The sequence below is a fragment of the Urocampus carinirostris genome, chromosome 14 (assembly GCF_059441175.1).
Source record: "Urocampus carinirostris isolate Australia breed hairy pipefish chromosome 14, RoL_Ucar_1.0, whole genome shotgun sequence".
Lineage (NCBI taxonomy): Eukaryota > Metazoa > Chordata > Actinopteri > Syngnathiformes > Syngnathidae > Urocampus > Urocampus carinirostris.
In genome coordinates, this window is record NC_142362.1 from 11184160 (window position 1) to 11199091 (window position 14932).

At 37.0% G+C, this 14932-nt stretch overlaps 1 protein-coding gene across 1 annotated transcript; it reads left to right on the forward strand.

Annotated features, from left to right (window-relative positions):
- The first annotated feature begins 365 nt into the window (after window positions 1-365).
- pofut2 (protein O-fucosyltransferase 2) lies at window positions 366-13332 on the forward strand. Its single transcript, XM_088352635.1, has 9 exons — window positions 366-572; window positions 1722-1975; window positions 2101-2245; window positions 2365-2475; window positions 3223-3289; window positions 3372-3497; window positions 6143-6323; window positions 6456-6579; window positions 11461-13332. The coding sequence occupies exons 1-9, from the start codon at window positions 412-414 to the stop codon at window positions 11612-11614; spliced, it is 1323 nt and encodes a 440-aa protein (XP_088208761.1). The 5' UTR covers window positions 366-411; the 3' UTR covers window positions 11615-13332.
- Window positions 13333-14932: the final 1600 nt, after the last annotated feature.

The following is a 14932-nucleotide window of genomic DNA, read 5'->3' on the forward strand; positions in this document are numbered from 1 at the left end:
CTATCTATCTATCTATCTATCTAACCATCTATTATGTTTACACATGTGTTGTGTCGAAGCGTCCCCTAGCGGAGAATGTATGACAACAAACTGGACCAAATTTAAAACAATCAAATTACAGTATAGGAAATGAAAAACAAAGCCAACGACACTTCTGCAAAATACCATTGTGGAATCAAAACATTTACTAACAAACTCCTCATTCTTTTGCTTTCTATCTAAAATGGTAATGAGTCACAAAAGAAAGCGTTATGAAATGCACAGCATGGAAATTATGTCCATGTCAATAAAGCTTTACGTTTTACTATCAAAATTGGGAATTTAAAAGTTTATTAGTAAAATATAAACGGTTGTCAAGGCAACCCACGAACGCTTTTTCTACCTCCGGAAGTGCGTCCCTTCTCAGAAAATATGGCGTTCAGAGAAACCTGTTTATCTTTTGCCGTTATATGTTCTCTTTGGATATTTAGTTTTTCTAATTTGGCTGCAGGGATTGAAACGCCGAATAAGGAGGACGTTTTTAGTGCAAGCAATACGCCTTCTGTACCCGTCGCCGCCGCTAGGGACCTACGGTGAGAATAATGACATGTTCTGTTATGCTAGCTGCTTTTGCTAATGTTAAAAATGATGGACTGATTTGGAAAATTGGTTTAATCATTGTGTGGTGCCTACTGATTTGGGGGACTCGTAGACATCCCAAGTTGTTATCCAAAATATGGTTAGAATTACACCGAAAGTCATACTTGGGTTATGCCGTCACAAAACCCCGTTTGAAAATTTCAGTATTTAAGGATCTTTGGAAGAATAACCCATCTAGTTTTAAAGCAGAGCTCTTTTATTTAGTTTTCTAAAGGGCTCTGGCTTTTAACAAAATTTGGCGGTCTAGTTGTAAATGTTGTTACATTTTGGAAGCGATATTATATATTCAACTGCCCGAACAGAGCGAACAGTTATCCTTGTCGCTTTAATGACATCATAACTATGCGCCATTGCCTTCTGCGTTTAGATTTGCTCTGTATAAAACAACAAAACAAAACAACCTTACATTTAAGATTTCTCTTGCTCTTTGTAGAAAAAAAAATCGCCTTTTGTTTTTTATGTCAGTCCAGAGTCACTTTGATGCACTATAATCTATCTCGGTATGAAACAAACAGGGTTGGGTAGGGTTACTTTAACTGGATTACTTTTAATTACTTTTGGATTACTCCAATACCAAATATGCTAATAAAAGACAAAAGTAACTAAATTTGAACAAAATTAATAAATTTTGTGCAGGCTTGGGGAGTAACGGAATACATGGAACGGCAAAAATGATTTTGGCAAGCTGTTTGGATTTATTTTCATTTTGTTTCTGTCGCATTTTATGTTAGTTTTGCCGGAGATCAAAGAGATCAAAGCCAGGAGAGAAAGGTTACCACGTGTTGTGAGTCATAATTTTATTCATATTTAGTTTATTTTGTCTTTTATTAGCATATTTGGTATTGGAGTAATCCAAAAGTAATTGAAAGTAATCCAGTTAAAATAACTCTACCCAACCCTGGAAACAAATATTGTATACACAAGAACAGATGTAAAAAAACTATCCGACAGGGTTAACTATTCAACAAGAAAGTCAGAACGTTTTGAAACTTCTTAAAAGTGCATTAAATGTGTCTAAATTCAAAGTGTTCATTGTATGTGAATATAATCACACTTTCATCACTTGCTTTGCTGTGTCCAAGATACCTTTTGTACGATGTGAACCCTCCAGAGGGTTTCAACCTGCGGCGGGATGTTTTTATACGCGTTGCAACCCTTGTTAAATCTCTGAGGAAGAACGGTGACGACTGGGTCCTCGTGCTTCCCCCCTGGGGTCGCATGTACCACTGGCAGAGCCCCAACCTCCATCAGATCCGCATCCCTTGGGGAGAGTTCTTCAGCCTCACCAGCCTGCAGGCCAACATCCCTGTGATAGAGTATGAGGAATTCATTGCTGGTGAGCTTTAGTCAAATCACACATATACGGTACCTTTTGTGATCTATTTTAAATAAATTTGATAGGACAAGCTTTTACAATCCTGTGTAGCATTTCACATTACAAACTATTTATTTCGGCTCTAGAAAATGGAGGTCCGTTCATTGATCAGGTCGTAGTCCTGCAAAATTATGCGGAGGGATGGACTGATGGGAAATGGGAGGAAAAGGTTGACGAGCGGCCCTGCATTGAAAAATTGATGTACAACAAAGACAAGCAAGGCTACTACAGGTAACACAGAGATTTTTAACAATAACATACATGTGATGCTCGAAAAGCAAATGACAACGATCATCTCTGTGTTAAATTTTGTTACAATTCTTCCTCCTTTTTTTCGACCTGTTTCAAAGGGGCTGGTTTTGGGGATACGAAGAGACGAGAGCTCGAAACGTAACCTGTTTGTCAGCCCAAGGTCATGCCTCCATCATGGTCCCAATTCTTCAAAAGAACATTACAGTGACGTGAGTTCTTTTTTAGAGTACAACAATGTGTCATTATCTGGAAAAAATCAGCTTTTACAAATTTAAAAAACTAGTAGTGTCAAATAAAAGTAATAATTGTAAAATATTTTATTTGCTATTAATCTTATTGAGCATCTAATTGGATGCTGTGGTGGTAACCGTATTGGGTAATATGAATAATGGAGAAAGCTTTGAAGGAACAATGTGTGATATTTAGCGACACATCTTAGTAAAAACAAACCCTCAATTAACTGAGAAGAAAGAATATGATAATTAAGCAAATGAATGTGCATTAAAAAATATTTGTAGGTCGAGTAATTGCAATTATTTTACATAACCCAAGTCTTACCTAGAGGGGGCTGACATAATTGTCCGTCATATTGCTGCTACGGCTAGTCATAAATTCAAAACTTTGCTAAAGACTAGGCAAAAAAAGATGAAAAATGGTGCTTTGTGGTCACTTTGAGTCTCTGTAGTTAGTATTCCTCCCTGTGCTTTTTAGTACTTGTTTTCAGTTGAACTACACAATACACATAGTAGTCAACTAATACACACTGTCCCTTAAAAATAGACATTTAAAAATATTTTAAGGGAGCAAAGTCATGTGCCATTTGGACAGGATTTTAAATTAAAAATAATCGACTGTTTTTAATTATATTTTTACTCAATTTTCTGACCAGGCTTTTTTTGCTTGCCGATAAAGATGGCATTTATAAGAAGTCTAACTTGTTCTTTACTTATCTGCAGCTCAGTAATGCTTGACCGAGCGGAGACACTTCTCCATGATCACTATGCGGGAAAGGATTATTGGAATGTAAGCCCCAAATTTTTGTTACATTACAAGAAGCTTGACATATACAATAACCTTTTTTACATGTATTGTTTCTTGACCATAGAGCCGCCGCAGTATGGTGTTTGCCAAACACTTGCGGCTCATTGGAGACGAGTTTAGAGCAAAGTACCTCAACTCGACAGATGATGGCGACCACACGGTTTACAATGAAGACTGGACTCGCATGAAGGTGAGTCAGCAGGGCCGGCCCGAGCCTTCATGGGGCCCCTAGCAAAATTAGATATTGGGCCCCTTATTACTTGATCATTTGCATACCGACTAGGACTCATTCCATGTTCTACTCCTGGGGTGGGCAATAATTTGGAGTCGGGGTTGCATCCGGTTCAAAAGTTTTGTCCAAAGAGCCGATTTTTTTTATCTGGGAATAAATATCCATGCAGGCATTTGCATGGTATAGTTCTTTTGAACTAGATTATTCTCATCAAATTGATCTTGAAAAAAATCACAACTAAAGCAAAATCATATATAAATTCCCTGTTTCAAGCACTCCATTTGTTATGGGGCGGCAGTGGCTCAGGAGGTAGAGCGCTTGTCTTGGGATCAAGAGATCTCAGTTCGAATCCCATGTTACATGTCGAAGTGTCCTTGGGTAAGACATTGAACCCCTAATACCCCCAATAAGCAGGTTAGCGCCTTACATGGCTGCACGGCCGCTATTGGGAAATGTGAAGCACAATGTTAAGCGCTTTGGGAAGTCTTGACTTGAAAAGCGCTATATAAATGCAGATCATATCATTTAATTTCATTTAGTTTTCAAAGCCCTTTTTAAAAGTTTTTTTTTTTGTATTTCTTTAGTCAGATTTTCGGTTGAAGTTCAGTAGTATTTTTGTAGTATTACTCTGGTTTTATTTTTGTACTATTTTTATAGTTTTTTGTTAGTTTTTCCGTAGTAGTATTTCTGTAGTATTTTTGTTGTATTACAGTACTTTAATGATTTGGGTGTTTTTGTAGAAATACATTATTATTATTTTTTTCCGTATTTTTGTACTATTTGTGCTGTCTTTTGTAGTATTTTCATAGTAGACTTGTTGATGTTCACCTGTAGTATTTCTGTAGTAAAGTATTGCTGTAGTTTTATTTTTGTCGTATTTTCGTAGTAGCATTTTTGTAGTATCGCTCTCGTATTTTTGCAGTATTTCTTTTGTACTACCTCTGTAGTAGTATTTTCCCTAGTTTTATGTTTTTTTCTTTTTCCTAGTAGATAGAAAAATATATCTAGAAATGTATGCCTTTAAAATATTTTACTAGCTGCTGCCATCTTCTGGCTGAAATTCTCAATGCAGTTTTTGTTGCATGGACGTAATTGTCTTAGACGCGCTTGAATAAACTTTTACGTTTCTTCATCTTTTGGGGGATTTGGGTTGGCAGTATTTGATGCATTCCTTTTCTTACTTTCACAATTTTAATCCTAGAATAATAAACAAAACAAAAAAAAAAAGAAAACTGCGAGCGTGCTCGTGAAATCACTCTCCCCCACCCCGAGCCTCCTTTCCTTCAACGTAATGCGCTCCATGGCCGGAACACTGATGACAAAAGTAAGATAAAATAAAATGGGCGCGGTGGGGAAAAACATTAAGGCTCTTTGAACTCAATTGGGCATTGTTAACACATATTTAATGGAAACAATTGTACTTTCAACTTCTTAAAGACAATTCAAACGATGCCCCCCACCTTTAAGAAGTTTACATATTCTTATTTTAAAAATATGTTAACTTTTGGTGGGTAGAATAAGATAAGTAATTCCTAAAATAATAAAAATAGACTTTTAGAGTTATTGGCAAAAAAAATGCCTTCAAGTTTTATTTTTTACATTTACTCTATTATTAAATTATCTTTATTATATGTGTTTTTCCCCTTATTTGTAAAATTCAGTTTCTTAGGAGGTACAAAACATATATTTAGAAAATTGTGCATTTTTAAGTTGTTTAAGTATTCTTATTTTAATAAAATGTGAATTTTCTGTGGTAAAATAAGATAAGTAATACTTAAAATAATAGGAGGAAATTTTCTGAGGAAAAAAATCTTTACTTATATGCAAAATGTGTGATTTTTAGTTATTTTTATTTTATTTTACTATATTACTCCGTTAGCAGAAAATGTTTTTTTATTTTATGTGTTCGTTCTGATTTTTTATATTTTTAATTTGTGTTCTTAGCAGTAAAACTATTTAACCCGGACAACTGTCTTTATTTCCAAGTATTATTATTTTAATAAAATGGTAACTTTTGTCTCGTGAAATAAATTAAGTAATTCTAAAAATAATAAAAAAATTATATTAACTCATTGGCAAAAATGTTGCCTTTTTAATTTTCGATTTCGCAAAATTATAAATTGTTTTTTTAGTTAAAAAAAAAAAAGTAAGAACGACTAATTTCCATCTTCCATACAAAATAAGTTGACCTGTTTCAAGAATATTTTTATTTTATTTAATAGAGAAAATAGTTATATTTAAAATGTCTATAATGGGAAATATAAGATAGGTAACATTTGGGGCCAATTGGGTAAGAGCGTGTTCTTTGCTGTGCTACTTTAATGGCTAGCTAGTATAAAAACCAATAATCAGCTTAAATCCTCTTTAGAACACAAACTAGTAGAATTGAGTCACACCATATATATTTTTGAAGTTCTTGGATCTACCAAATTTGGTCATTACATTTAATCAATTGAACTAGAATGAAAATTGAGAGAAACAAGAAGTGGAAGGAATGAGGTAACCAATATGACATGTCCATATTTGCTTACCAGAAAGTAAGTGGACATTTGGGAAGTCTGTGGAGTAATGGTAATAACAATTTCCAAATTTAAATTTTTCAGGTCAAACTGGGTTCTGCTATAGGCGGCCCATACCTCGGGGTCCACTTGCGGAGGAGGGATTTCATCTGGGGTCACCGGGAGGACGTACCTAGCCTCAAGGGGGCAGTCAAAAAAATACGAAAACTAATGAAGAAGCACAATCTGGATAAAGTCTTTGTTGCAACCGACGCAGACGAGGAAGGTAACGTAGCTCATTAAAAATGCACAAGTGGAGTCAAATGTACATTGTTGTTTTTATTTTAAAAGTGAGTCACCTTTGAAATTAGAACATATCCTGGAAGATAACCTCATTCGATTCTGCGTCCTCCAACAGAACTGGAGGAGCTAAAGAGGTTGTTGCCCGAAATGGTGCGATACAAACCGTCCACCGAGGACCTAGAGCTTTTTAAAGACGGGGGTGTCGCTATCATCGATCAGTGGATTTGTGCCCATGCAAGGTAAACTGGCCATCAATAGTAAGGATAGACCGATATGGGTTTTTCAGGGCTGATATCGATTATTAGTATAAAGAGGAGGCAGATAACCGGTATTTTTAGTGGACATTCATTTGCTGTAAAACCTTAAAAATTGGCGTACGATTTTTTTTAGTATTGTAAAAAGAAAAATATATATTTGTTATAACATTAAATATAACTTAAACCTTATATAGCTTCGTGATTTTTTTTTTTACAATAAATAAGTAGAAATGTAAATACAGTCAATATGACTTAAATCAACTTAAAACAAAAAGGGCAGGACATTCTTAGGCCTGGCAGTATCACTCTAGTAGAGTAAAATAAAAATTAACTTCCGGGAATTTATAAAGTATTAGTAAATAAAATGAAATGAAATAAAAATTGCACAAAAATGTAAGAGTAAAATGATTATTGCAAAAAGCAATCAAAATATCAACGGAGCTCGCAAATTGAAAGTGTGAGCACTGCTGTTAGAGCTATATTGAAGAACTAATGTTATGGAAACAGCTAATCACTTAGCCTTCCACGTTAGCATGCTTTTTATTCTCTCTAAATAATTAACACACATGCCTAGTTAACAAACTAATGTTAAGATAAGATCTAATGTATCAGTCTTCACCTGAACATGCTTTCCTAAAATGAGTTAACTACACTTTTTTGCTATACGCTTACTCCGCTCTGATATGTTTCTCCTGCCTCTTTAACGTTAGTAATAGTCATTAGATGTAGAGCACTGGAACGTTTATCACATTTTTGTCTCAGTCTTTTTGTGTTTATTTTCTACACGTCTGTACTCTTGCTCAGGTGTGCAATGTGTAAATGCGAAGTGGGAACAGTTTCTGCTTCAGTGGCCCTGCCCCTGCTCGCTTATCCAATCAGAAGGCGCGTCGTGAGTAGCGTCCCAGGCTGAAGGCAGGACAGAAGAAGAGAGGGAAGGAGAGGCTCGGCTTCTTTTAAATAAATAAAATCGGCCTGTTGAATATCAGGGCGTGTGCGGCACAGTTCTGAGGTCATAGGATCAAACTTTCCTGTGTGGAGTTTGCATGTTCTCCCTGTGCTTGCGCTGTTTTCCTCTGGGCATTCCAGTTCCCTCCCACATTCCAAAAACATGCATATCAGGTTTATTGGCTGGTCCACATTGTCCCCAGGTGTGAATGAGCGAGCGAATTGTCTGTCTCTGTGTGCCTTGTGACTGGGTGGCAACCAGTTCAGGGGGTCCCCTGCCCACTGCCCGAGGACAGCTGGGATGGGCTCCAGCCCCCCCACGGCCCTACTGAGGATAAGCGGTGCGGATAATGGATGGATGGGCTTTTTGAATATATGAAAATATTGACATACGTAAAACCCCCAAATATCCGTGCGTATAATCGGCCTGCCGGGTAATTGGTCAACCTCTAATCAATAGGACTCTTGGAGTGTATTGTGCTATTATCAGTTGCCAATCTTGGGATATTCCAGACACTTGTGTTTTTTCAGCCTGATAAAGCAAGGGGCAATCCCTCTACACCTTCTTGTGTGCAACATAAACATGACTTGTTGACATGTGAGGTTAACAGATACAATCAGTTACAAGTCAAGGGGGAGTAAGAAGGAAACGGCTAGAAATATTGCCCTCTAAAGCTATGGCTCAAATCAAGCTTTGATTTTTTTTTCTCCAGCAAGATTTCTCTCGAACACTATTAGGAACCAACATCCATATCAAAGAAAAAACACAAACTCGAACGTAAGAATAAAGAGACACATTTTCATTGATCCAGCGCATTTATCTATGATCTTGGAAGTCCTTTTATGGCCTCAACAAGTAACCAGGGATACTTTTAATTGGCTCTTCAATAATCAATCAATCGTCGTAGATTCCCATTCAGCCAAAACTGGCTGAAAATACTTTAACAAGTGGTCAAGTTTTGACCAAAATATGTTATTTAGTTGAAAAGGGAAAGCTGAAATATTAATAGTTCAAGATGAAATTAAATGAAATGATCTGCATTTATATAGCGCTTTTCAAGTCAAGACTTCCCAAAGCGCTTTACAGTGTGCTTCACATTTCCCAATAGCGGCCGTGCTTATTGGGGGCATTAGGGGTTCAGTGTCTTACCCAAGGACACTTCGACATGTAACACGGAGGAGCCGGGATTCGAACTGCAATCTCTTGATCCCAAGACGAGCACTCTACCTCCTGAGCTACTGCCGCCCTCAGGATGTGGGAAATACACCCTTTTTGGACTAAATATTTACCACGTTGCATAAGACATCCATCCATTATCTGCACCGCTTATCCTCAGTAGGGTTACAGGGGTGCTGGAGCCCATCCCAGCTATCTTCGGGCAGTGGGCAGGGGACACCCTGAAATGGTTGCCAGCCAGTCGCAGGGCACACATAGACAATTTGCTCGCTCATTCACACCTAGGGACAATTTGGACCGGCCAATTGACCTAAAATGCATGTTTTTGGAATGTGGGAGGAAACCAGAGTGCCCGGAGTAAACCCACGCAAGCATGAGGAGTACATGCAAACTCCACACAGCAGGTTTGATCTCATGCCCTCAGAACAGTGCCAGACAAGCGCTAACCACTGCCCCGCCGTGCTGCCCTAGGAAACACATGACAATGATTATTTTGAGAGGAAATTTGGATCACATTGAATTGGCTGAACACAAGTCAATTTTAGACATTCAGTCCCGGACTAAATAAAGTCTGCAACAGACCAAATTTAGTCCACGTGTAACACAAAGGCTAAATTCCATTCCTCCCTCTTCTCCTATAGTTTACTCCTTATTCTAGCAAAGTGTGTTCACAATGAGGGTTAGAAAGTCCGAATCATCCGAAAAACATAGAAACATAGAATAGTGAGTGACACAAGCCTGGTTCACAAAGTCAGTTCAGGAGCACCCTAGCTTCTCCCTAGCCACACCCCCTTCAGCATTACTGTTTAGCTTTGACTGTTTTCCCCCTCTGAAAAGGGGGGAGCCAAGTGAGCAAGCGTCAGAAACAACTCAAAAGGTTTCCAATAGGTAGATCATTTTAGTTCCATGTACACATTTGATATGTCATAAACTTGTAGGTGGAGACTTAAATAATGCTATAATTGTTTGATTTAAATATACATATAGATAAATACAAATATAAATAATTGCATCCATATAGATAGAAATGATATATGAGCTATGAATTTATTGAAAACACAAATTAAGGACCAGTATATACTGTAGATAAAATATATAATGCACTTGAGTGATTAGCCACAACAGCATTTTACATAATCATTTGCATAACCATTGGGCATGATTTCAATAATTCCAAAAAACAACCAGTATCAGCTATTCTACATTTCCCAAAATGCATCACTCTAAACAAGGATGTGGACATTAGGAATTAAACTATATTACAAATGTAGCGTTTACCAAAATTGTTCGAATTAGTTATCTGACTCCATTAACCAAACACAAAATGTATTCTCCTAACAATGCGTGCTCGTTTCTTAATGGGAACATGAACAAAGATAGTCGGCATTTTCACATGGGGGCAGATTTATTTTCTTAAAGTATTTATTAAGTGAATTCCATCGAATTTAGCCAAATTATTGTCGAATTAGTCTAATTAGTCTTCGTCGAGCCTCCCATCTCTCGTCTCCGATCTGATCCCCCGTCTCTCTCTCTTTGCGTTTTCCGTCTTTTTGACACGTTGGGGCATCGGCCACCCCGCATGGGTGTGCTGACTCCTCCCATGGGCGTGCTGACTCTTCCTCCGATGGGCGCTCCGCCGGCTCGCTGAAGGGCGTCGCGGATGTTTGTCCTTGTGCGTCTGGCGTTCTCCCGTCAGCATTCAAAGGAATTCTGTTATCAAAAGACGTCTGACGCATTCCAGACAGCCTAACCTTCTAATGTACCTTGAAGAAAAACAGTCAGTGAATCTTTCTACTACATCAAACTGAGTACATGTACTTATTTTGTAGTTAATTTGATAAATTCCGTTATAGTCAAATGTATAAAATCTTTCAACACGTAAGCTACCAGTACATTGTTTACTTGTTTGCAACGATAGGCAAATTCACAAGCAATCATTAGACCAAATAATAACGATTGTGGCAGTGTGAGTACCCCAAGGAAGTGGCAAAAAATTGATTTAATCAGCTCCTTACCAGTGGCGTCTTACTCAGTCGGCATTTGTGTGGATGTCATTCGTCATACTTTTTCCAGTTTTATGGCTGCATCCGACAGCATGTGTGCCGCCAACCACCAGCCACCTTCATGAGGGCACCCTCCCACCTAAACGGCTATTGTGCATGATAAAATCACTCGCGGCTTCTGACATTATCCCATCACCACTTACAATGCGAGTGTGCGCAACAGTTACCAACCAGTTGAAAGTAACCATGGTAGGGTATGTACCAATTATATGTGTTTATGTTGTGTTGCGTTTGTAAATTCTTACTGAGGGCACTGCGAGACAGAGAAAATGATAGTGGTGCCATGAAAATGAGGAAGAATAACAAGAGTAAAGCGCAGTATTCGTTTGGCAACCTATTTTGTGGGTTAGCAAGTTAAGCACTAAAATTTGTAGTTGAAACCTGTTTGAATAAAGTGAAATTCAAAGAAGAACCCCCCCAAAAAAGAAATGAACAATTGTGTCATATGTCATGTGTCATTTCGCCAAACAATTGCAAGAGGGAGGAATAAGATAAACAAGATCAAGTGGGTAAGAGAGAGGAAATTACTGGAATTGAGCCGAACTGTTAACATGAACACAATGAATCACCTGCTACTCTGAATCTTCTTAAATTAACTTTTACCACAAGAACCAGTTTGTCCGACACTGTCAACTGACTTATTATTTTGTTTCAACCTTATACTTTTTTTTAATCCAGATTCTTCATTGGAACGTCTGTTTCAACTTTCTCCTTCCGCATCCACGAAGAGCGTGAAATACTCGGCTTCAACCCCAAAACCACTTACAACCGTTTTTGCGGGGACGCTGAGAAAACATGCGAACAACCATCACACTGGAAAATCGTTTATTGACGTCAACTCATGTTTTCAATACAAGTGCCAAAAACAGTGTTTTGTTATGACACGGTCCAGTATTTGAACTGTTACTTTTTGGTAAAGCATATTTGTACCGTTCATGACCTGTTTGAGTTGTGTGAATCTGGAGGGACTGACCTTTCTGCCATATTTGTATTTGTATTGTCATTTTTATCACTAAAAGAGGACCATGGCCCTCCAAATGTCTCAACAGTATTATTGTGTTTTTGAGAAACATTTATCTGTTGTTATGATTTTCGTGTGCCCACATTGAACATCGTTCGACATGTCATCAAGTATAAGAACCTAGAGAATATTCTTTAGTAATTGTCAAAAGTTTTCTGTGTCTAGATGTTCTCAATACCTCTGGAACACCGTGTTTTCACCAGAATGCCACAAATAGAAAATAATGTTGTCAAGTCAAGTCATGTTTATTTGAATAGCCCTTGATCACAAAGAGTCCTAAAGGGCTGCACAGACCACAGATGATTTCAAACCACAGACTATTATGACACCATCCCCTGATCTAAAACCTACATGAGGTCAAATAATACACAGGCAGTAGCTCAGGAGGTAGAGCGCTCGTCTTAGGATCAAGGGATCCCAGTTCGAATCCCTGCTCGTCCGTGTTACATGTCGAAGTGTCCTTGGGTAAGACACTGAACCCCTAATACCACCAATAAGCAGGTTAGCGCCTTACATGGCTGCAAGGCCGCTATTGGGAAATGTGGAGCACATTGTAAAGAGCTTTGGGAAGTAATTGACTTGAAAAGCGCCATATAAATGCAGATCATTTCATTTTACACAGATATTGTCAGCGTAAAATATCGGTTATTCATATGCTATAGAATAGAAGTGTGTTTTAAGCTTAGATTTAAACATTTCTACTGAGGTTGCAGATCGAATCTTGGGGGGCAGATCATTCCACAGCACCGGGGCCCGAATGGAGAACGCTCTACAACCTGCGGATCTCTTCTTGGCTCTTGGGATCACTGGTAGACTCGTGTTTTCAGAGCGAAGGCTCCGGACCGGAACATTGGGGAAAATTAAATCTGAAAGACATGAGGGAGCAAGTCCATCCATGATTTTGTATACTACCAACAGAACTTCAAAATCACATCTCAAGCTAACAGGGAGCCAATGCAGGTTAGCTAAAATCGGGGTAGCACATAAAACATTTTCAGGTCAACTTTAAATGGTTCCAATCGGTAAAATATTTGAAGAAAGTCATTTTGCAGTGGATTTTTTACTTTAAATAAGCAATATAATCGGAATACTATGTTGTTATCAATACAACATTGAGTTCTAGAGACGGGTATACACGCCCAAACTACATTTTTAAGCAAGCCAGCAAGCAAGTATATTAAAAATGTTGGAGGTTGACTGCCTTTTTTGATAAATTTTAATCAGTGTGGCATTTTCTGTGTTGTTTATTTATCATATTCATATTACTTCGTGTGACCATTATGAGAGGTGATTCATCCCATGTTTTTTGATTGGTCACACTTTAAAAAATAATTGAAATAAACTATTTTTTTAGGATTTAATTTACTTCTAAATACTGTTTTTATTTTTTTTCTACTTGAGTCAAGTCATGATTATTATTATTTTAGACCTGAATCACAAGAATCACAAGCAAGTGTATTCATATTTATTCAGCTAATTGTTCTGTATTCTCTATTAAAAAGAGGAACTCATTTCGCTACAACATTTAATTTCTGTGTCCTTGTTCCTCACTCTATAAACCAGGGGTCGGGAACCTTTTTGACCCAAAGAGCCATAAAAGCAAAAAAATGTTTCAAAAAGAAATTAAGAGAGGCACACCATATATTTTCAAAAAAAATCAAAAAACTGCCAAACACGCTCTCTAGACAAAAGCATATTGTTCAGCACATTTTATTTCACTGTGTGTCATTTGGTGATTTAATCAAATCTATGAAATTATAATAATGCCAACTCCTGTGTCCCAAATCAATGTAAATATGCCATTTAAAATTTGTCTTCCACCTTCAGGGTGTTGATGCAAATTTTTGCCATTAAATTTGCCCTTAGTAATGGTTTCAAAACAATGTGCATGCAAAGTTCTTTTGTAAAAATGTCACAAATTACTGCAAACGATAAGCATATCGTCATATTCACTTTCGGTGTAGACTGCACAAATCACATGTCAGAGAAATGTGCAATAGTTACATTTTATTTCGGAGCCGTACGTATTGATGAAAAGAGCCATATATGGCTCCCAAGCCATAGGTTCTCTACCCCTGCTATAAAAAATTGTCAGTGTTAAACTTTTAATTAACGTAGAGTAAATTGCTTTCAATTATTTGTGTTTAATTCAGAACCCGGGCTAGTGCAACTGAAAACGAATGCCAAAAAGCACAAGGGAGAGTACAAACTATGAAGACCTAAAGGGACCGAACGCGCTTTATTTATTTATTATTTTGTCCAGTCTTTTGAGGTTTTTAGGCGTGCGTAACAGCAAGATGACAATTATGTTATCTCCCTTTAGGGGGTGCTCATGCTAGTTAAATGAGTAAAAATTACTTGACTTAGGAGGATTTCAAAATGCATGTTTAAATGATAAAATATTAGCTTATTTAAATCATTATTGATTTTTAAATGTACAGTGTGTAATACCACTAGATGTCTCTGTCCGTGTATGGTGTTGTGCAACTGAAAATGAGTGCTAAATGAACAGGAAATAATACAAACTAGACTCAAATTGACCAAAACACAACATTGTTTTTGCCCACTTTTTTGCCTAGCCGTTCACTAAGACCAAATAAATAAAAAAAGTGGAAAAAAGAAAGAAAGGAAAATAAGGGGAACATGAAAAATAACTACAAAAAATACATAAAAAAGAAAAAATGAAATAACAGAAGAAAAAGGAAAGGGGAACAAAATCAGCTAGAAAAAAAGAAAAAAGAAAAGGAAAAATGGAAAAAGGAAATAAAGAAAAATAACTATGAAAAAGAAAGAAGAGAAGGGAAAAATAACAAAAATATTACTTTAAATGAGCAAAAATTGTCTTACCTCAGAATATATTATTTTACGACGTTCGATTTTTTTTCTGTTTCTTTATGTGAAAAAAGGAATAATGTAAAAAAGATAGAAAATAAGAAAAAAGAGGGTAGCCTTTGTAGCAAGATGGCAGCTAAACCCTGCAGCTCCCTCTAAATGCTAATATCTGGACTGTCAAGTATTTTAAAAAATGCTTGTTTATATGTTCAAATATGATTTTTATATAAAAATGAACACTGGTATGATAGTTCAGGTATTTCTCCCATGTAGTCGAATTAATGTTTTTTTTTTTCA

Bases quoted from the DNA above. Each gene is read 5' to 3' on its own strand.
- pofut2 (XM_088352635.1), top strand. From the start codon at position 412: ATGGCGTTCAGAGAAACCTGTTTATCTTTTGCCGTTATATGTTCTCTT. The intron at 573-1,721 runs GTGAGAATAATG...GCTGTGTCCAAG, and splicing joins GCCGCCGCTAGGGACCTACG to ATACCTTTTGTACGATGTGA. The intron at 3,498-6,142 runs GTGAGTCAGCAG...TAAATTTTTCAG, and splicing joins AAGACTGGACTCGCATGAAG to GTCAAACTGGGTTCTGCTAT.